This window comes from Sprattus sprattus, assembly GCF_963457725.1.
Source record: "Sprattus sprattus genome assembly, chromosome: 9".
Taxonomy (NCBI): Eukaryota; Metazoa; Chordata; class Actinopteri; order Clupeiformes; family Clupeidae; genus Sprattus; species Sprattus sprattus.
In genome coordinates this window covers 9,545,585-9,569,774 of record NC_137928.1, presented here as the reverse complement: position 1 = coordinate 9,569,774, position 24,190 = coordinate 9,545,585, and the positions used below count along the sequence as shown (strand labels likewise).

Sequence of the window (24,190 nt, the reverse complement as noted above, 5' to 3'; positions counted from 1 at the left end):
TGCCAGCTCCTTATTAGGTTACGCAATCGTAGAAAGTGCGCTGTCAGAATCTCCCTAACTCGGGTTTAGTGTTTATTTATTTATGTATTTATTCACTTACATTTGCAGTGTTCGTGTACATTTACATTCACATTCAGTCATTTAGTGGACACCTTTGTCCAAAGTGACGTACAAGAGAGAGAACAGTCAAGTTACGAGCAATAGAGACCTAGTGTAACAATAAATACTACCTCGTAGAATCATGACTATAAATGTGAAACGTAATTGTTAATGATACAAATTTTCTCGTATTTATTATTATTATAATTATTTTAATCCGAGGATGTCTGTAGAGTTGACGTGAACGCAATCACCAACGGGTTCTCACAAATAGAACCGTTAACCCTTTTAACACGGACAGTATTTTCAAATATCATTCCTCAATACGATTCGTCAAATAACCACACAATGGCCGACGGGTCCATCTTGTGGTTATTTAAGGAATCGCATTGAGGAATCGCATTTGATAAGATTCCGGCAGAGTTACGATTTCTATTTCGTGTTCTGTTTTCCTTAATCCACTGTGTTTTCCTTAATCCACATGTATGTATACGCCTGTTATATGTGTATAACATGTTATATGCCTACATGTATTGTGTTCTGTTTTGTGTTGTTATTCTGTCTCCCCCTCCTGTTTTCATTCTCCTACTTCACAGATGTGCACATTATATTATGGTTCAGAAGACATCCCAGACGAGAAAACTTTCATGAATGCCAAATGTTTTCCTTAATCCACCAGAAGAGGAGTTCAGAAGACATTCCTTCTGAAAGTCTTCTCAACTGCTGTCGAGAATGAGCCCCAATGGACCTTATTCTCTAATTCAGTTGAGAAGAATTTAAGAAGGGATGTCTTCTGAACCATAATATAATGTGTACATCTGTGAAGTAGGAGAATGAAAACAGGAGGGGGAGACAGAATAACAACACAAAACAGAACACAATACATGTAGGCCTATAACATGTATACATACAAGACATACAGAACACTGTATGTAACACAGTGATGAACACTAACATTGTTGGTGAAAGGTGTGTGTGGCGCTAACTGTACTGTGAAACTTCATAATTGAGGACCATTATGGAAACATTTTGAACCATGGACAGTGTGTCCTGTGCATAGCACGAAAAAACAGGTTTGCATGGTACCTGGCACCTTAACACAATCACCCATGAAAAAAGTGCCCCTTATGTTACATAGTTCTAAAGAAATGAATTAATTTAAATGGCCTGTTTAGTTCCCACATGAATTTCATGCTGTTGGCCTGAAGAGGGCCTGTGACTCATGTTTTTTGTGCCATCACCTCAGCCTGACTCTCAGAGGATCAATGTCATGGGCAGTCAGAGAAGGTATAATATAAGTAGTTCTGCAAGACAAGCCTCTGAGAAAGACTTAGATTGTTATCCATTGCTACTGAAGGTAAGCTACATGCATAAGTGTTCTATTCTTAATCCTAACCAAATCACAAGATATTGACAACATAAACCCATAGACACACACACATCTTTTGACAAGCTGTATGAAAAGAAAGAAATACTGTTTGGTTTTTATTCTGTTTCCACAGGTGGGCAGGGTACAAGGATGGAAAACATTTCATCTGTCAGTGACATTCTTGTACTTGAAAAACTAGAGCTTTCTGAGTCATCCAGATATCCAGTGTTTTTCACATTGCTCTTTGTCTATATCGCACTGCTAATAAGTAATATTGGTGTTGTTGTTATCATCATCGCAGAGAGAAGCTTACACCAACCCATGTACTTGCTATTCTGCAACTTGTCTGTCAATGATATCCTTGGTAATACAATCTTACTCCCCCATCTATTGTACGACATGGTTTCTAAAAACAGGTTTATGTCTTATAATGGGTGTGTTACACAGGCCTTTTTCATCCACACATATGCCTCCGCATCACACACCATAATGATCATAATGGCCATTGATAGGTATGTAGCTATATGCAATCCACTGAGATACAGTGCAATAATGACGGCTAAGGCAGTAGTGATCTTGTCTGTGTGTGCCTGGGCTTTTTCAGTTGTCCTAGTAGTTGTATTACTAAGCCTCACAATCAGGTTGTCTCGTTGCATTTCAGTTGTTCCAAATTTTTATTGTGATAATGCTTCCTTGTTCAAGTTATCTTGTGAAGATGTGTCTATTAATAATATATATGGACTGTTTTACACTGTGGTGCTGTTTTCCTCATCTATGGGTACTGTTGCTGTCACATACATTAGAATTGCTATCATATGCTGGACTAAGAAAAATGCAGAACTCAACAGCAAAGCCATTCAAACGTGTGCCAGTCATTTAGTCTTGTATCTGATAATGCTACTTACTGGATACATTATCATCATCACGCATCGCTTCCCAGAAGAGAGATTTTTAAGAAAACTTGTCGCTGTTCTTTTTCATGTTGTACCTGCCCATTTAAATCCTATTATTTATGGCCTACAAACTAAAACTTTAAGACAGAGAATTTTGCAAGTAATTAGTAAAAAAATTACACACAGTTAGCGGACATGGCAAGATTTCTGAATGAACTTTAATCATATGGAAACTTGAAATCTTCACATACAGTAAATTATGTAACTGTTTCATCTATACAAACCTGGAAACAAAATAAAGTCCTAAATTAGATTTTCTATTCTGTTCTCTGTAAAGGCAACCTCTGAAAAGATTACTCGGCTTGAAATACCCTAATCACACAACACAGTAAGAGAACGTTTTGAAAAATCAATGCACTAAAACCTCCAAGTTATATTCTTCATTAAAGAATACACTGCAGTAGGAAGCAACTATTAGTGCGGACTCAATAAACATGTCAAATTGTATTCACTGAGCAGATATAAATATTGAACTCTAAGTAAACAAGATTCACTGTCACTTGATTTTTTTTGTTGTTATTTATTGAAAAATCACTATAGTGATTTCTATGCGTTCACTGAAATTTAAAGACTATGTCATCAATTTGATGACATAGTCATCTTACATGGAAAATATAACTGACAGAGCAGACACGTATTTGATGATAATGTACATGGAAGCAAGTGATAGGTCCTTTACAGTTATCATTCATGATTTTCATTTGATTTAATTTACCTTGTCATGATTAAAGCTGTTAACCCTTCCTTTTACAGTCCCCCAATGACAAGTATTTACCTGGTAAATATATGGTAAATTATATTATAATTATATATATTAATTAATATATCACCCTAGGAAATAAGGAGGCAAATATGGAGACACTACTTAAGCAGTAAGGTTCGAGAGGCAGTACTGTATCGTCAATAATGTGCTTGCTCAGCAAACCCTCGAACAAGTACATTATTGACTCGAGTACCTTATTGCTTTTATAACATGGTTGCCAGCGACATTATAAATATTAAGTAAAATTAAATTATAAATAGTAAGCCGCCCTTCAGCACAAAAAAGTTGTAGTCACCAAACATTGTGTATCGCATTTCAGTAGCCTAAAGAAAACAGTCCCCCTTTGTGTGGTTGTTGCTATGCAACAGACAAACAGCATTGGGAACGTCTGTAAGCCTTGAACGAAAAGTTTGTTGATGATTAGCTAGGAGATGGACATTGATCTTGCACAATTGTATTCATTCACATTGCTCATTTTATAAAGTTGCCATTAAAATAACAAAAACAACAATGGGACACTTTCAGCTTTGTTAATATTTGTTTTTTCGATTTGGATATCCCCACTAACTCTGCCTCAATGAGGGAGGCGTGTGAGAGCAACGTTATACTTATTAGCAGCGAGGCTAGCTAGCTACTATGTGTTTCAATGGATTTTTGGTCTAAGCGCGAGCAACCTACAAATAATATTCGAGAGCTTCAGTTAAGACATACAATACTATGCAACATTCGTGTAGCACATAAACAACTAACCGAGTCAATGTTGAAATATAAAAAGTCGTGTAGATAGCTTAATTCACATAAAATATTTCCCACTAACAGGTTCCCAACACGCCGCCATCTTGGTTCGATTTCGAATCTACTGTTATTTTTGAGTGCGCACTGATATGGAACGCTCAGGTAAATGTGAACAGGTCGTCCAGTACCTTTATTGCTGAATAAAGCACACCTGTGCCTCACTGTCAACCAATCAGAATGCTTGATTTCATCTACCCGTGTTATAAAGCTGAAATAATCACTCTAAAAACGCTGATTCGTTTTTTCAATCCCACCGCTTGGTTGAGGCCGATTGGTCATTTTGTTGGGTTGTTTAAACTGTTGTTGGGTAGTTTGGCCTTGCCGCTAGATTGTTTATGACATAAAATAGTTTGCTTTCAAGTGGTCTTTTGTCTCCTTGTTGGAGACAAAAGATTACACACAATGTCAATGGTTCTGAACCCGCAGTGAGAAGTTCCAACTCTTGTCATTTTAAAGTGGCCTGCTTCTGAGTGACTTTTTTAGTTAGTCACAGGAAAATATGGGAATTCCCACCTCCCACAATCCTCCAATGAAAGTACTCACCCAACAGCCTAGCCTTAGTTTTACAACACAACAGGGTGCACTAAACTTGTCATACCGGTGCCGGGTCAGTGGCGTCGGGGTTGCAGGGCCAGTGGAGCTTGAACTCCAGAGTGCAATGGTTGAGGAAACCACAGCAGCCCCCTGAATCACAATCATAGTATTGCGGCGGGGGAAGCTGAGGCTCCATGGGGGGATGGGAAGAAGGTTTTGGGTTAGTAGGTGCTGGTGGAAGTCGCTGCAGCCTCTGATTAGGTCTGAAATTAGCACTATCCGATGAATCCCATCGCCTTCTCTGCACATCATCCTTTTTCTTTTCATCACAATTATACTCACACTCATCTTCCTCGCTGTCTTTAAATGGCCTTGATGCAGGTAGATGAGTTGGAAGAGCAGGTTGTGTGTAGTGAACAGGGCGACAATGACCATCCACCAACTCCCATCCATGTCCGAATGGCAAGGGGTGGTGTTTCAGGGAGGGATGGCTACTAGATATGCCAAGTAGTTGGCATGGAGGAAGTATCCAAATTTAGAGTCTGTTTTCTTTCCTCTTTTTTTATTTTTGCCCTTACAAAGCAGCGTGTTTATTTCTAATTTAAGAAGAAAAGAAAGGAAGATGAAGAGAAACTGGCCCAGGGTTAATCCTTAAATCCTGTTCTTAGCCAAGAATGAATCCCAGATAAGAAAACTTTCATAAACGCCAGAATTGCCCCAGGCACTTTAGTGGAGTTAAGAAGAAAAGATGTACCTTGTCATTGAAAGCCTTCCGACTCCCTGTCACATAGTTCTTTTAGGATTTTACAGATACATGTATGTAAAAAAATGGTATATCCATTTATTATACATTATTCAAAAAAATACATGATTAAAATATTGAGGGCCAGCCACACAATAAATGACACCAGGGGCGCACAGATAAAGCCAATAGCTAGTGCAACAACACTACAAATATCTTCCTCGTTGCAAAGCACACACATTAAGGAAGACAAACACCAACACTTGAAGAATATTGATGACTGGAACTGGTGATGAATTGTTTGTAATCTTGCAAGTTAGCTCACGCTAGCTAGCCAGTTCCCTGCTATTGCCATTCAGTCGAAACATCAATGATTTTCCGATAAAAAAAAAATGAATTTTCCGTTTCACATTTTCGAGAATTCCGTTTTGTTCCGTTTCGGGTAATTTTGTCCACCCTGAGGTAGATTGATGGCTTAAAATGAGTGAATAATATGTGCCACAAGTGACCCAGATCTTCTAAGATTGTTTTTTGCCAGCCATCAACAGAACAGAAGACTCAAAAAACAAATGGCCTTATTCTCTAATTCAGTTGAGAAGAATTTAATGTCTTCTGAACTTCTCTTCCGGTGGATTAAGAAAAACATTTGGCAATCATGAAAGTTTTCTCATCTGGGATGTCTTCTGAACCATAATATAATGTGCACATCTGTGAAGTAGGAGAATGAAAACAGGAGGGGGAGACAGAATAACAACACAAAACAGAACACAATACATGTAGGCCTATAACATGTATACATACGAGACATACATAACACTGTATGGAACACAGTGATAAACATTAAAATTGTTGGTGAAATGTGTGTGTGGCGCTAACTGTACTGTGAAACTTCATAATTGAGGACCATTATGGAAACATTTTGAACCATGGACAGTGTGTCCTGTGCATAGCACGAAAAAACAGGTTTGCATGGTACTTGGAACCTAAACACAATCACCCATGAAAAAAGTGCCCCTTATGTTACATAGTTCTAAAGAAATGAACTGCACTACATTTGCAATATTGCACCACCCACACACTTGAAGTGTCTTTGTCTCTGTGTTCAGGTTATTATGTGTATAATATGTTCAGTATAGCTAAAAATATCATGTAGGTATGTTTATCTGTTTAGTATCTGTTTAGTATGTGTATTTATGTTTGTGCTATATTGTATATTTATTGTATATCTAGTAGGTCTACTACTACTCTTTTCATATTTGTATCTAATGTTCAGACATATTGTTAAGTTATGTTATGTTATATCATGTGAGAGTACTTATTAGGTATGTTTATATGTTATGTCTTGTTATGTTATGGTAGTGTGGTATGGTGTCCTGTCCTAAGAATTTCAGTGCCCAGTCCAACTCTGTTGTTCTGTGTATCTGACAATAAAAAGACTTGACTTGACTTGACTTGATGAATGAATTTAAATGGCCTGTTTAGTTCCCACATGAATTTCATGCTGTTGGCCTGAAGAGGGCCTGTGACTCATGTTTTTCGTGCCACCACCTCCGCCGGACTCTCAGAGGATTGCGGTCATGGGCAGTCCGAGAAGGTATAATATAAGTAGTTCTGCAAGACAAGCCTCTGAGTAAGACTTAGATTGTTATCCATTGCTACTGAAGGTAAGCTATATGCATATGTGTTCTATTCTTAATCCTAGCCAAATCACAAGATATTGACAACATAAACCCATAGACACACACACACATCTTTTGACAAGCTGTATGAAAAAAAAAATACTGTTTGGTTTTTATTCTGTTTCCACAGGTGGGCAGGGTACAAGGATGGAAAACATTTCTGTCAGTGACATTCTTGTACTGGAAGATCTAGACCTTTCTGAGTCTTCCAGATATCCAGTGTTTTTCACATTGCTCTTTGTCTATATTGCACTGCTAATAACCAATATTGCTGTTGTTGTTATCATCATTGCAGAGAGAAGCTTACACGAACCCATGTACTTGCTATTCTGCAACTTGTCTGTCAATGATATCCTTGGTAACACAATCTTACTCCCCCATCTATTGTTTGACATGGTTTCTAAAGAGAGGTTCATTTCTCATGGTGCGTGTGTTACTCAGGCCTTTTTCAGCCACACTTACGGCTCTGCTTCACACACCATACTGATCATAATGGCCATTGATAGGTATGTTGCTATATGCAATCCACTGAGATACAGTGCAATAATGACGGCCAAGGCAGTAGTGATCTTGTCTGTGGGTGCCTGGGCTGTTGCAGTTGTCCTAGTAGGTGTATTAGTGAGCCTCAGTGTCAGGTTGTCTCGTTGTACATCCCTTCTTCAAAATTTCTATTGTGACAATGCTGCCTTGTTCAAGTTATCTTGTGAAGATGTGTCTATTAATAATATATATGGGCTGTTTTACACTGTGGTGCTGTGTTCCTCATCTATGGGTTGTGTTGCTGTCACATACATTAGAATTGCTATTATATGCAGGACTAAGAAAAATGCAGAACTCAACAGCAAAGCCATTCAAACTTGTGCCAGTCATTTAGTCTTGTATCTGATAATGCTACTGACTGGATTCATTGCCATCATCATGCATCGGTTCCCAGAAGAAAGATTTTTAAGAAAACTTGTCGCAGTTCTTTTTCATGTTGTACCTGCCCATTTAAATCCTATTATTTATGGCCTACAGACTAAACATTTAAGGCTGAGAATTTTGCAAGTATTTGGTAAAAAAAGGATACACAGTTAGAGGAATCTTTGGAGATTTCTGGAACAACTTTAATCATATGAATACCTGGAATCTCCCTATGATTATGTGAAATGTTTTATCTAAACATGCCCGGAAAAAGTCTTCAATTACATTAAAGACACATCAAATTTGATTTACCTGTTATGTTTTCTGTAAAGGCAACCCAAGCTTGAAATTCCCAAATCATACAACGCAATAAGAGAACGTTTTGAAAAACCCATGTAGTAAAACCTTTTTCATCAAAGAATACACTGCTGTAGGAAGTATTACCATTTAAAAGTGCTGACTCAATTAACATGTCAAATGTCATTCACTAAGCAGACGTACTGTATATACTAACCTCTTAGTAAACAAGATTCACTGTCACTAGATTTGTTGTTGTTATTTATTGAGAAATCACTGAAGTGATTTAATTTCTAAGCGTACGCTAACATTTTAAGATAAATAAACAAGAAAATCACTATGTCATCTTACATGGAAAATATAACTGACAGAGAAGACCCATGAGAATGATGTACATGGAAGCACTTGAAATGTCCTTCACAGTTATCATACATGATTGTCATTTGATTTAATTTACCTTGTCATGATTAAAGCTGTTTGGCAAAGGAAATATGGGTAACCCTTCCTTTTAGTGTTTCCTAATTTACCTGGTAAATATATGGTAAATTATAATATAGTATTGGTTAATCATCCCAGGTAATAATGAGTAATAAGTTGCCATTAAAATAACAAAAACAACAATGGGACACTTTCAGCTTTGTTAATATTTGTTTTTTCGATTTGGATATCCCCACTAACTCAGCCTCAATGAGGGAGGCGTGTGAGAGCAACGTTATACTTATTAGCAGTGAGGCTAGCTAGCTACTATGTGTTTCAATGGATTTTTGGTCTAAGCGCGAGCAGCAACCTACAAATAATATTTGAGAGCTTCAGTTAAGACATACAATACTATGCAACATTCGTGTAGCACATAAACAACTAACCGAGTCAATGTAGACATATAAAAAGTCGTGTAGATAGCTTAATTCACATCAAATATTTCCCACTAACAGGTTCCCAACACGCCGCCATCTTGGTTCAATTTCGAATCTACTGTTATTTTTGAGTGCGCACTGATATGGAACGCTCAGGTAAATGTGAACAGGTCGTACAGTACCTTTATTGCTGAATAAAGCACACCCGTGCCTCACTGTCAACCAATCAGAATGCTTGATTTCATCTACCCGTGTTATAAAGCTGAAATAATCACTCTAAAAATGCTGATTCGTTTTTTCAATCCCACCGCTTGGTTGAGGCCGATTGGTCATTTTGTTGGGTTGTTTAAACTGTTGTTGGGTAGTTTGGCCTTGCCGCTAGATTGTTTATGACATAAAATAGTTTGCTTTCAAGTGGTCTTTTGTCTCCTTGTTGGAGACTGAAAATTACACACAGTGTCAATGGTTCTGAACCCGCAGTGAGAAGTTCCAACTCTTGTCATTTTAAAGTGGCCTGCTTCTGAGTGACTTTTTTAGTTAGTCACAGGAAAATATGGGAATTCCCACCTCCCACAATCCTCCAATGAAAGTACTCACCCAACAGCCGAGCCTTAGTTTTACAACACAACAGGGTGCACTAAACTTGTCATACCGGTGCCGGGTCAGTGGCGTCGGGGTTGCAGGGCCAATGGAGCTTGAACTCCAGAGTGCAATGGTTGAGGAAACCACAGCAGCCCCCTGAATCACAATCATAGTATTGCGGCGGGGGAAGCTGAGGCTCCATGGGGGGATGGGAAGAAGGTTTTGGGTTAGTAGGTGCTGGTGGAAGTCGCTGCAACCTCTGATTAGGTCTGAAATTAGCACTATCCGATGAATCCCATCGCCTTCTCTGCACATCATCCTTTTTCTTTTCATCACAATCATACTCACACTCATCTTCCTCGCTGTCTTTAAATGGCCTTGATGCAGGTAGATGAGTTGGAAGAGCAGGTTGTGTGTAGCGAACAGGGCGACAATGACCATCCACCAACTCCCATCCATGTCCGAATGGCAAGGGGTGGTGTTTCAGGGAGGGATGGCTACTAGATATGCCAAGTAGTTGGCATGGAGGAAGTATCCAAATTTAGAGTCTGTTTTCTTTCCTCTTTTTTTATTTTTGCCCTTACAAAGCAGCGTGTTTATTTCTAATTTAAGAAGAAAAGAAAGGAAGATGAAGAGAAACTGGCCCAGGGTTAATCCTTAAATCCTGTTCTTAGCCAAGAATGAATCCCAGATAAGAAAACTTTCATAAACGCCAGAAGTTAAGAAGAAAAGATGTACCTTGTCATTGACAGCCTTCCGACTCCCTGTCACATAGTTCTTTTAGGATTTTACAGATGCATGTATGTAAAAAAATGGTATATCCATTTATTATACATTATTCAAAAAAATACATGATTAAAATATTGAGGGCCAGCCACACAATAAATGACACCAGGGGCGCACAGATAAAGCCAATAGCTAGTGCAACAACACTACAAATATCTTCCTCGTTGCAAAGCACACACATTAAGGAAGACAAACACCAACACTTGAAGAATATTGATGACTGGAACTGGTGATGAATTGTTTGTAATCTTGCAAGTTAGCTCACGCTAGCTAGCCAGTTCCCTGCTATTGCCATTCAGTCGAAACATCAATGATTTTCCGATAAAAAAAAAATGAATTTTCCGTTTCACATTTTCGCGAATTCCGTTTTGTTCCGTTTCGGGTAATTTTGTCCACCCTGAGGTAGATTGATGGCTTAAAATGAGTGAATAATATGTGCCACAAGTGACCCAGATCTTCTAAGATTGTTTTTTGCCAGCCATCAACAGAACAGAAGACTCGAAAAACAAATGGCCTTATTCTCTAATTCAGTTGAGAAGAATTTAATGTCTTCTGAACTTCTCTTCCGGTGGATTAAGAAAAACATTTGGCAATCATGAAAGTTTTCTCATCTGGGATGTCTTCTGAACCATAATATAATGTGCACATCTGTGAAGTAGGAGAATGAAAACAGGAGGGGGAGACAGAATAACAACACAAAACAGAACACAATACATGTAGGCCTATAACATGTATACATACAAGACATACATAACACTGTATGGAACACAGTGATAAACATTAAAATTGTTGGTGAAATGTGTGTGTGGCGCTAACTGTACTGTGAAACTTCATAATTGAGGACCATTATGGAAACATTTTGAACCATGGACAGTGTGTCCTGTGCATAGCACGAAAAAACAGGTTTGCATGGTACTTGGAACCTAAACACAATCACCCATGAAAAAAGTGCCCCTTATGTTACATAGTTCTAAAGAAATGAATTGCACTACATTTGCAATATTGCACCACCCACACACTTGAAGTGTCTTTGTCTCTGTGTTCAGGTTATTATATGTATAATATGTTCAGTATAGCTAAAAATATCATGTAGGTATGTTTATCTGTTTAGTATCTGTTTAGTATGTGTATTTATGTGTATTTATGTTTTTGCTATATTGTATATTTATTGTATATCTAGTAGGTCTACTACTACTCTTTTCATATTTTTATCTAATGTTCAGACATATTGTTAAGTTATGTTATGTTATATCATGTGAGAGTACTTATTAGGTATGTTTATATGTTATGTCTTGTTATGTTATGGTAGTGTGGTATGGTGTCCTGTCCTAAGAATTTCAGTGCCCAGTCCAACTCTGTTGTTCTGTGTATCTGACAATAAAAAGACTTGACTTGACTTGACTTGATGAATGAATTTAAATGGCCTGTTTAGTTCCCACATGAATTTCATGCTGTTGGCCTGAAGAGGGCCTGTGACTCATGTTTTTCGTGCCACCACCTCCGCCGGACTCTCAGAGGATTGCGGTCATGGGCAGTCCGAGAAGGTATAATATAAGTAGTTCTGCAAGACAAGCCTCTGAGTAAGACTTAGATTGTTATCCATTGCTACTGAAGGTAAGCTATATGCATATGTGTTCTATTCTTAATCCTAGCCAAATCACAAGATATTGACAACATAAACCCATAGACACACACACACATCTTTTGACAAGCTGTATGAAAAAAAAAAATACTGTTTGGTTTTTATTCTGTTTCCACAGGTGGGCAGGGTACAAGGATGGAAAACATTTCTGTCAGTGACATTCTTGTACTGGAAGATCTAGACCTTTCTGAGTCTTCCAGATATCCAGTGTTTTTCACATTGCTCTTTGTCTATATTGCACTGCTAATAACCAATATTGGTGTTGTTGTCATCATCATTGCAGAGAGAAGCTTACACGAACCCATGTACTTGCTATTCTGCAACTTGTCTGTCAATGATATCCTTGGTAACACAATCTTACTCCCCCATCTATTGTTTGACATGGTTTCTAAAGAGAGGTTCATTTCTCATGGTGCGTGTGTTACTCAGGCCTTTTTCAGCCACACTTACGGCTCTGCTTCACACACCATACTGATCATAATGGCCATTGATAGGTACGTTGCTATATGCAATCCACTGAGATACAGTGCAATAATGACGGCTAAGGCAGTAGTGATCTTGTCTGTGGCTGCCTAGGCTGTTGCAGTTGTCCTAGTAGGTGTATTAGTGAGCCTCAGTGTCAGGTTGTCACGTTGTACATCACTTCTTCAAAATTTCTATTGTGACAATGCTGCCTTGTTCAAGTTATCTTGTGAAGATGTGTCTATTAATAATATATATGGGCTGTTTTACACTGTGGTGCTGTGTTCCTCATCTATGGGTTGTGTTGCTGTCACATACATTAGAATTGCTATTATATGCAGGACTAAGAAAAATGCAGAACTCAACAGCAAAGCCATTCAAACTTGTGCCAGTCATTTAGTCTTGTATCTGATCATGCTAGTGACTGGATTCATTGCCATCATCATGCATCGGTTCCCAGAAGAAAGATTTTTAAGAAAACTTGTCGCAGTTCTTTTTCATGTTGTACCTGCCCATTTAAATCCTATTATTTATGGCCTACAGACTAAACATTTAAGGCTGAGAATTTTGCAAGTATTTGGTAAAAAAAGGATACACAGTTAGAGGAATCTTTGAAGATTTCAGGAACAACTTTAATCATATGAATACCTGGAATCTCCCTATGATTATGTGAAATGTTTTATCTAAACATGCCCGGAAAAAGTCTTCAATTACATTAAAGACACATCAAATTTGATTTACCTGTTATGTTTTCTGTAAAGGCAACCCAAGCTTGAAATTCCCAAATCATACAACGCAATAAGAGAACGTTTTGAAAAACCCATGTAGTAAAACCTTTTTCATCAAAGAATACACTGCTGTAGGAAGTATTACCATTTAAAAGTGCTGACTCAATTAACATGTCAAATGTCATTCACTAAGCAGACGTACTGTATATACTAACCTCTTAGTAAACAAGATTCACTGTCACTAGATTTGTTGTTGTTATTTATTGAGAAATCACTGAAGTGATTTAATTTCTAAGCGTACGCTAACATTTTAAGATAAATAAACAAGAAAATCACTATGACATCTTACATGGAAAATATAACTGACAGAGAAGACCCATGAGAATGATGTACATGGAAGCACTTGAAATGTCCTTCACAGTTATCATACATGATTGTCATTTGATTTAATTTACCTTGTCATGATTAAAGCTGTTTGGCAAAAGAAATATGGGTAACCCTTCCTTTTAGTGCTTCCTAATTTACCTGGTAAATATATGGTAAATTATAATATAGTATTGGTTAATCATCCCAGGTAATAATGAGTAATAAGTTGCCATTAAAATAACAAAAACAACAATGGGACACTTTCAGCTTTGTTAATATTTGTTTTTTCGATTTGGATATCCCCACTAACTCTGCCTCAATGAGGGAGGTGTGTGAGAGCAACGTTATACTTATTAGCAGTGAGGCTAGCTAGCTACTATGTGTTTCAATGGATTTTTGGTCTAAGCGCGAGCAGCAACCTACAAATAATATTTGAGAGCTTCAGTTAAGACATACAATACTATGCAACATTCGTGTAGCACATAAACAACTAACCGAGTCAATGTAGACATATAAAAAGTCGTGTAGATAGCTTAATTCACATCAAATATTTCCCACTAACAGGTTCCCAACACGCCGCCATCTTGGTTCAATTTCGACTCTACTGTTATTTTTGAGTGCGCACTGATATGGAACGCTCAGGTAAATGTGAACAGGTCGTACAGTACCTTTATTGCTGAATAAAGCACACCCGTGCCTCACTGTCAACCAATCAGAATGCTTGATTTCATCTACCCGTGTTATAAAGCTGAAATAATCACTCTAAAAATGCTGATTAGTTTTTTCAATCCCACCGCTTGGTTGAGGCCGATTGGTCATTTTGTTGGGTTGTTTAAACTGTTGTTGGGTAGTTTGGCCTTGCCGCTAGATTGTTTATGACATAAAATAGTTTGCTTTCAAGTGGTCTTTTGTCTCCTTGTTGGAGACAAAAGATTACACACAGTGTCAATGGTTCTGAACCCGCAGTGAGAAGTTCCAACTCTTGTCATTTTAAAGTGGCCTGCTTCTGAGTGACTTTTTTAGTTAGTCACAGGAAAATATGGGAATTCCCACCTCCCACAATCCTCCAATGAAAGTACTCACCCAACAGCCTAGCCTTAGTTTTACAACACAACAGGGTGCACTAAACTTGTCATACCGGTGCCGGGTCAGTGGCGTCGGGGTTGCAGGGCCAGTGGAGCTTGAACTCCAGAGTGCAATGGTTGAGGAAACCACAGCAGCCCCCTGAATCACAATCATAGTATTGCGGCGGGGGAAGCTGAGGCTCCATGGGGGGATGGGAAGAAGGTTTTGGGTTAGTAGGTGCTGGTGGAAGTCGCTGCAGCCTCTGATTAGGTCTGAAATTAGCACTATCCGATGAATCCCATCGCCTTCTCTGCACATCATCCTTTTTCTTTTCATCACAATCATACTCACACTCATCTTCCTCGCTGTCTTTAAATGGCCTTGATGCAGGTAGATGAGTTGGAAGAGCAGGTTGTGTGTAGCGAACAGGGCGACAATGACCATCCACCAACTCCCATCCATGTCCGAATGGCAAGGGGTGGTGTTTCAGGGAGGGATGGCTTCTAGATATGCCAAGTAGTTGGCATGGAGGAAGTATCCAAATTTAGAGTCTGTTTTCTTTCCTCTTTTTTCATTTTTGTCCTTACAAAGCAGCGTGTTTATTTCTAATTTAAGAAGAAAAGAAAGGAAGATGAAGAGAAACTGGCCAAGGGTAAATCCTTAAATCCTGTTCTTAGCCAAGAATGAATCCCAGATAAGAAAACTTTCATAAACGCCAGAATTGCCCCAGGCACTTTAGTGGAGTTAAGAAGAAAAGATGTACCTTGTCATTGAAAGCCTTCCGACTCCCTGTCACATAGTTCTTTTAGGATTTTACAGATGCATGTATGTAAAAAAATGGTATTTCCATTTATTATACATTATTCAAAAAAATACATGATTAAAATATTGAGGGCCAGCCACACAATAAATGACACCAGGGGCGCACAGATAAAGCCAATAGCTAGTGCAACAACACTACAAATATCTTCCTCGTTGCAAAGCACACACATTAAGGAAGACAAACACCAACACTTGAAGAATATTGATGACTGGAACTGGTGATGAATTGTTTGTAATCTTGCAAGTTAGCTCACGCTAGCTAGCCAGTTCCCTGCTATTGCCATTCAGTCGAAACATCAATGATTTTCCGATAAAAAAAAAATGAATTTTCCGTTTCACATTTTCGAGAATTCCGTTTTGTTCCGTTTCGGGTAATTTTGTCCGCCCTGAGGTAGATTGATGGCTTAAAATGAGTGAATAATATGTGCCACAAGTGACCCAGATCTTCTAAGATTGTTTTTTGCCAGCCATCAACAGAACAGAAGACTCAAAAAACAAATGGCCTTATTCTCTAATTCAGTTGAGAAGAATTTAATGTCTTCTGAACTTCTCTTCCGGTGGATTAAGAAAAACATTTGGCAATCATGAAAGTTTTCTCATCTGGGATGTCTTCTGAACCATAATATAATGTGCACATCTGTGAAGTAGGAGAATGAAAACAGGAGGGGGAGACAGAATAACAACACAAAACAGAACACAATACATGTAGGCCTATAACATGTATACATACAAGACATACATAACACTGTATGGAACACAGTGATAAACATTAAAATTGTTGGTGAAATGTGTGTGTGGCGCTAACTGTACTGTGAAACTTCATAATTGAGGACCATTATGGAAACATTTTGAACCATGGACAGTGTGTCCTGTGCATAGCACGAAAAAACAGGTTTGCATGGTACTTGGAACCTAAACACAATCACCCATGAAAAAAGTGCCCCTTATGTTACATAGTTCTAAAGAAATGAATTGCACTACATTTGCAATATTGCACCACCCACACACTTGAAGTGTCTTTGTCTCTGTGTTCAGGTTATTATATGTATAATATGTTCAGTATAGCTAAAAATATCATGTAGGTATGTTTATCTGTTTAGTATCTGTTTAGTATGTGTATTTATGTGTATTTATGTTTTTGCTATATTGTATATTTATTGTATATCTAGTAGGTCTACTACTACTCTTTTCATATTTTTATCTAATGTTCAGACATATTGTTAAGTTATGTTATGTTATATCATGTGAGAGTACTTATTAGGTATGTTTATATGTTATGTCTTGTTATGTTATGGTAGTGTGGTATGGTGTCCTGTCCTAAGAATTTCAGTGCCCAGTCCAACTCTGTTGTTCTGTGTATCTGACAATAAAAAGACTTGACTTGACTTGACTTGATGAATGAATTTAAATGGCCTGTTTAGTTCCCACATGAATTTCATGCTGTTGGCCTGAAGAGGGCCTGTGACTCATGTTTTTCGTGCCACCACCTCCGCCGGACTCTCAGAGGATTGCGGTCATGGGCAGTCCGAGAAGGTATAATATAAGTAGTTCTGCAAGACAAGCCTCTGAGTAAGACTTAGATTGTTATCCATTGCTACTGAAGGTAAGCTATATGCATATGTGTTCTATTCTTAATCCTAGCCAAATCACAAGATATTGACAACATAAACCCATAGACACACACACACATCTTTTGACAAGCTGTATGAAAAAAAAAAATACTGTTTGGTTTTTATTCTGTTTCCACAGGTGGGCAGGGTACAAGGATGGAAAACATTTCTGTCAGTGACATTCTTGTACTGGAAGATCTAGACCTTTCTGAGTCTTCCAGATATCCAGTGTTTTTCACATTGCTCTTTGTCTATATTGCACTGCTAATAACCAATATTGCTGTTGTTGTTATCATCATTGCAGAGAGAAGCTTACACGAACCCATGTACTTGCTATTCTGCAACTTGTCTGTCAATGATATCCTTGGTAACACAATCTTACTCCCCCATCTATTGTTTGACATGGTTTCTAAAGAGAGGTTCATTTCTCATGGTGCGTGTGTTACACAGGCCTTTTTCAGCCACACTTACGGCTCTGCTTCACACACCATACTGATCATAATGGCCATTGATAGGTATGTTGCTATATGCAATCCACTGAGATACAGTGCAATAATGACGGCTAAGGCAGTAGTGATCTTGTCTGTGGCTGCCTGGGCTGTTGCAGTTGTCCTAGTAGGTGTATTAGTGAGCCTCAGTGTCAGGTTGTCACGTTGTACATCACTTCTTCAAAATTTCTATTGTGACAATGCTGCCTTGTTCAAGTTATCTTGTGAAGATGTGTCTATTAATAATATATATGGACTGTTTTACACTGTGGTGCTGTGTTCCTCATCTATGGGTTGTGTTGCTGTCACATACATTAGAATTGCTATTATATGCAGGACTAAGAAAAATGCAGAACTCAACAGCAAAGCCATTCAAACTTGTGCCAGTCATTTAGTCTTGTATCTGATCATGCTACTGACTGGATTCATTGCCATCATCATGCATCGCTTCCCAGAAGAAAGATTTTTAAGAAAACTAGTCGCAGTTCTTTTTCATGTTGTACCTGCCCATTTAAATCCTATTATTTATGGCCTACAGACTAAACATTTAAGGCTGAGAATTTTGCAAGTATTTGGTAAAAAAAGGATACACAGTTAGAGGAATCTTTGGAGATTTCTGGAACAACTTTAATCATATGAATACCTGGAATCTCCCTATGATTATGTGAAATGTTTAATCTAAACATGCCCGGAAAAGTCTTCAATTTCATTAAAGACACATTAAACTTGTCCTCAATTTGATTTACCTGTTATGTTTTCTGTAAAGGCAACCCAAGCTTGAAATTCCCAAATCATACAACGCAATAAGAGAACGTTTTGAAAAACCCATGTAGTAAAACCTTTTTCATTAAAGAATACACTGCTGTAGCAAGTATTACCATTTAAAAGTGCTGACTCAATTAACATGTCAAATGTCATTCACTAAGCAGACGTACTGTATATACTAACCTCTTAGTAAACAAGATTCACTGTCACTAGACTTTTTTGTTGTTATTTATTGAGAAATCACTGAAGTGATTTAATTTCTCAGCGTACGCTGACATTTTAAGAGAAATAAACAAAAAAAATCACTATGTCATCTTACATGGGAAAATATAACTGACAGAGAAAACACATACGAATTATGCACATGGAACCACTTGAAATGTCCTTCACAGTTATCATGATTATCATTTGATTTAATTTACCTTGTCATGATTAAAGCTGTTTGGCAAAAGAAATACGGGTAACCCTTCCTTTTAGTGTTTCCTAATTTACCTGGGGCCGTATTCACAAAGAATCTTAGGGCTAAAAGTAGCTCATAAGTGGCGAATTTAGGAGAAACTCCTAAAAATAATGGGCGTGTCAGTCTTAAATTTAGGACTTAGAATTTTTACTAAGAGCAATTCACAAAGTATTTTATCCCTAAAAGTAGCACCTAAGTCTAAGACAGCTTAAGGCCCAATCCCATTTCTAATCTCTACCCCTACCCTTACCCCTACCCCTTTGCCTTCGCTTTTTCAAACGGAGGGGTAGCCGAAGGGGTTGAAACGCTAGCCCTTCGAATTGGGATAGCCCTTCAACAATTACGTACGTCATCAGTACGAAGCGTCGGCTGTTACGTAACCGGAGAGCGACAGCTGTCACTCACCAGACATAAACAAACATGGCGCCTGCAGCTGTTATTTACACAATGCAACATTTCATCAAACAAGTTTTAAAATCATGAATTACAAAGAAAATACTTTCATTTGTGTGATGCTTTCCCTGCTGTTTCCGACATTTTTAAATTGACTCCCGCGATGTTTCTTCTTTAATGATCACGGGTTCGCAATGCATTGAGGGAAATCAGTCTACCCCTCCGTTTGAAGTGTGCCCTCGGAAAATCTCCGTTTGGAGGGGTAGAAAGCGCTTCCCCTTCCCCTACCCCTCTGTCTTAACGTGAATTGGGACAACCCTACCCCTCCACATGAACGCGCAAAACGGAGGGGAAGGGGAAAGACGAAGGGGTAGGGGGAGAAATGGGATTCAGCCTTAAACTCCTCATGAGGACTCCTAAGTCACTAAGACTTATTCACAAAAAATCGTACGATGGCTGCAGCCGACTTGGAATTGATAAAAGACATTGCTTAAACAGTGAAGGTATTAATATTGTCGTAGAATTAGCGCGGGATGCAATGACGCCTTTAAACAACGATGTGTCCCGAAGTCAAATGTTTGGAAACATAAAGATAGCCTATTTGGCTTCGCGGAAAACGCAAATGACGACACTGGGAATCATCAGTCAGCCGTTTAATTCATCGAACTATCAACGCACTGTAGACCCCACATCATCCAACAGTTTATCCAGTTGCCTTTGGACAATCGCCAATTACACAAGATCAAAGTAAATTCCATGGCGATCGCAGGAATGTCCAGTGACGGGACACACATTACAATAATTGCCCCATCAAAAGATGAGGACGTTTTCGCCCACCGTGGCCTGGATGTACCGATGACTCGTGCATTTCAACGGAGAGCGGTCTGCAGCAGGTTTTTGAGAACTTACCAGCTGGATGCCGCTGGGGTGACAGTGGCTATTGGTCCTGGGACCCGTAGGCTTTCGCTTAGGCTACGTTTCACGTTCGTTTCGCTTGAAGGGCCGTATGTGCTGATATTTGAAGTGGTCAAGGGCTGGAAATATAATAGCCTAACAGTTTACTGGGTGCTTTAATTATTACTGCCTTGATTACATGCAATTGCCATATTTTATATTGATCGCTTTCTTTTTCTCTTAACGTGCAAAGTGTCATTCCCGTTGGATGCACAAACTTGTCATCATGCGTGTGCATTCTGCTAACTGCACTGTCCATAACTATTTAATATGACTTAATTTGAAGCCTAGCTTATTCTCTTATTTTCAGTTGATATAGTGGGATTGTTAGAGGGACGTCACGAATGAGTTTTTAATGAGAGAGCCTGTCAACAACCAATCACCGTCCTCACCCCTTCTAAACTCGTGCATGAGAATCGACGTCATCCATAGCAACGGTGCTTTTATCTTAAGCTTAGGAGTTTGTATTATCCTTAGTATGAGTAGGTCTAAAAGGCGTTGTGAATCACTTTTAAGAAATTACTCCTACGTAAAATGTTTTAGCGCGAGTTAGGAGCACTCTTAGTGGTAAGATAAAATGCTTTGTGAATACGGCCCCTGGTAAATATATGGTAAATTATATTATAAAACAATTGGGTTCTAGCGCGTAATTTAGCTGTTTCTGATTGGACGAGAGACGTTCCTTGCTATAGGTTATTCGTCAACATACCTACAGTTACGGGACTTTTCACAGCTAAAAATAAATCACTCCGCGATAAAACATTCGCATTGATGATAACCGTTAATTCAAAGTTTTTAAAATTCCAAACCAAGACGTGACAATGGAACTATTTTTTGTTGCGGAGAAACCATGGTGAAATAAACCATTTTGAATCAATAACTTCGTGTTGAAATGTTAATTTGTTGACTGTAGAATTGTTTTATAAAAGCAATATAGCACTCGTGGGAGTGGGGTAGGTAAGGGATAATCCCACGGGTGTTGTTGCCTACGCCACTCGGCCTGGCGGCCTCGGTGGCTACGGTCGAACACCACCCGTGGAATTATCCCTTACCTACCCCACTCCCACGAGTGCTATATTGCTTAATTATAACACGGGTAGATGGAATTATAACACGGGTAGATGGAATCCACCATTCTGAGAGTGAGTTCCGGGGTGTGCTATATTCAACGGTATAGTAACTGTACGTTTTCATCTACCTGAGCGTTCCATATCAGTACGCACTCAAAAAAAAATATCTATCCAAGATGGCGGCGTGTTGTGGCTAATGTAGTGGGGAATGTTTCATGTGAATTAAGCTATCTACACGACTTTTTATATGTCTAAATTTACTCGGTTAGTTGTTTCTGTGCTACACGAATGTTGCAGAGTATTGTAAGTCTTTACTGAAAGTCTCGAATATTATTTGTAGGTGACTATAAACGCTTAGACCAAAAACCCATTGAAACACACGTAGCTTTTGTGCTAGTCTAACAGACGTGAAGTTCCCAATGCTATTTGTCTGTTGCATAGCAACAGCCACACAAAGGGGGACTATTTTCTCTTGGCTACTGAAATGCGATACACAATGTTAAGTGACTAGAACTTTTTTGTGCTGAAAGGCAGCTTACTGTTTCTAATTTAATTTTACTTAATATTTATAAAGTCGCTGGCAACCGTGTTATAAAAGCAATAAGGTACTCGAGTCAGTACGGTTTCGTCAATAATGTACTTGTTCGAGGGTTTGCAGGCTAACAACTCCCTCGAACAAGTACATTATTGACGATACCATACTGCCTCTCGAACCTTATTGCTTAAATATAGTATTGGTTAATCATCCCAGGTAATAAGTAGGCAAATACAGAGACACTTCAAGTGAAATAAACACTTTGATCGATCATTTTGTTGGGTTGTTTTAACTGTTATTGGGTAGTTTGTCCTAGCCACTAGATTGTTTATGACATAAAACATTTTGTCTTCAAGTGGTCCTTTTGTCTCCTTGTTGGAGACTGAAAATTGTGCACAGTCCAATCCAATCCAATCCACTTTATTTATATAGCACAGTTTAAACAAACACATGGGTTTCCAAAGTGCTGCACACAGAAAAAGAGATAAAATAAGTATAAAATAAGTAAAACACATGACCCACCCAACTTCTACATCACATCAACACGCCATCGAGTGTCCAAAGGCCAAATAAAAAAGGTGCGTTTTTACCAAGGTTTTAAAAAGACACAGGGATGCAGTTTGTCTAATATGGAGTGGCAAAGTGTTCCACAATTTTGGGGCTGCTACCGCAAAGGCACGTTCTCCTCTGTGTTTTTGCCTGGTACGGGGTGTGGCCAGAAACAGCTGGTCAGCTGACCTAAGCGAACGGCTAGGAGTGTAGGGTTTGAGCAGCTCGGAGAGGTATGGTGGGGCAAGGCCATTTAAGGCTTTAAACGCAAATAAAAGTATTTTAAAATGAATCCTAAAACGTACAGGTAGCCAGTGCAATGAAGTCAGAATAGGTGTAATGTGGTCGTACTTTCTAGTGTTAGTCAAGAGACGAGCTGCGGCATTTTGAACTAATTGTAGGCGGGCAATGGAGGCCTCACTAATCCCCATGTAAAGTACACGAAAACTAGAAAAAAAATGGTACTCCACCAAACTTGAGGTATTTCTCATGGCGTGGAAGGATAGTCTCCTAAGATATAAACGTGTACTCTCTGAGGCGAAATCAGCTTACTATTCTTCATTGATTGATAGTAATAAAAACAACCCAAAGTTCTTATTTAACACTATTTCTAGGCTAACAAAAAACCACAACACAATCGAACATTCGGTTCCCATCATCTTTAGTGGTAATGATTTCATGACCTTTTTCAATAATAAAATCCTTAAAATAAGAGAACAAATCCAAAGCTTTCTCCCCCTCTGTGACCCAACACCCCTTCCAACATGCGCCAAGGTAACACCACTTCAACCGGGTGCTATCCTTGAATTCTTCGCACCCACTGACCTCCCTGATTAAACTCCTTGATCCTCTCATCTAAATCATCAACGTGCCTACTAGATCCTATCCCCACAAAATTACTTAAACATGCACTTCCCTTACTGAGTGAGACATTGCTCAATGTAATGAATAACTCACTTATCTCAGGCTACGTCCCACAATCTTTCAAAATAGCAGTGATAAAACCATCTCTTAAAAAACCTAACCTTGATCCCGATAATCTCGCTAACTATAGACCCATATCTAACCTTCCTTTTTTGTCAAAAATACTTGAAAAACTAGTTGCTAAGCGACTTACTTCTTTTCTACATCAAAATAAAATTGAAGAAACCCTCCAATCCGGTTTTAGGGCCCACCACAGTACTGAAACGGCCTTAGTCAAAGTCTTAAATGACCTACTAATCGCATCTGATCATGGGTGCACCTCAATATTAGTTCTCCTAGACCTTAGTGCTGCTTTCGACACTATAGATCATCTGATCCTGTTACAGAGACTTGAACATCACGTTGGCATCAAAGGTTGTGCCCTATCTTGGTTTAGATCTTACCTCTCTGATCGCCATCAATTTGTTCATGTCCATGAGAAGTCGTCAAATCACACCAGAGTAAGCTACGGTGTCCCACAAGGCTCTGTCCTTGGACCACTGCTTTTTTCCCTCTATATGCTACCCTTAGGTGCTGTCATAAGGAAACATGGCATTAACTTCCATTGCTATGCTGACGACACCCAACTCTACCTATCAATGAAACCTGATGAAATTGTACATCTACCCAAGATAGAAGCTTGCCTCCATGATGTAAAATCTTGGATGACTAGCAACTTCCTGCTCCTCAACTCTGATAAAACTGAGGTTATGCTTGTAGGCCCCGATCAACTGAGAACTACACTATCTACCCATTTACCCACACTCAATGGCTTCCCAACACCCAATACTAACATCAAAAACCTTGGTGTAACTATCAACCAAGACCTCCTACTTGACTCACACATAAAACAGATCTCAAAGACATCATTTTTTCATTTACGCAATATTGCCAAAATTAGAAAGGTCCTATCCCTCCAAGATGCAGAAAAACTAATCCACGCATTTATTACTTCCCGCCTC

General features: G+C 38.7%; 3 protein-coding genes and 1 pseudogene across 4 annotated transcripts; all 4 read left to right on the top strand.

Annotated features, from left to right (window-relative positions):
- Positions 1-1,618: 1,618 nt before the first annotated feature.
- On the top strand, positions 1,619-2,551 carry LOC308369699 (olfactory receptor 52E8-like; the record flags this gene model as incomplete). The annotated part of the gene is made up of 1 exon (XM_080844213.1): positions 1,619-2,551. One exon carries the CDS (start codon positions 1,619-1,621, stop codon positions 2,549-2,551), a length of 933 nt encoding a protein of 310 aa, XP_080700339.1.
- Positions 2,552-7,081: 4,530 nt separating this feature from the next.
- LOC308369700 (olfactory receptor 4E1-like) lies at positions 7,082-8,011 on the top strand (the record flags this gene model as incomplete). The annotated part of the gene is made up of 1 exon (XM_080844214.1): positions 7,082-8,011. The coding sequence occupies one exon, from the start codon at positions 7,082-7,084 to the stop codon at positions 8,009-8,011; it is 930 nt and encodes a 309-aa protein (XP_080700340.1).
- Positions 8,012-12,133: 4,122 nt separating this feature from the next.
- Positions 12,134-13,063, top strand: LOC308370702 (olfactory receptor 52E8-like; annotated as a pseudogene). Its single transcript has one exon. The product of its transcript is annotated as an olfactory receptor 52E8-like (transcript).
- A 4,144-nt stretch (positions 13,064-17,207) lies between these two features.
- LOC308370529 (olfactory receptor 4E1-like) lies at positions 17,208-18,137 on the top strand (the record flags this gene model as incomplete). The annotated part of the gene is made up of 1 exon (XM_080845189.1): positions 17,208-18,137. The coding sequence occupies one exon, from the start codon at positions 17,208-17,210 to the stop codon at positions 18,135-18,137; it is 930 nt and encodes a 309-aa protein (XP_080701315.1).
- Between the last annotated feature and the right edge of the window lie 6,053 nt (positions 18,138-24,190).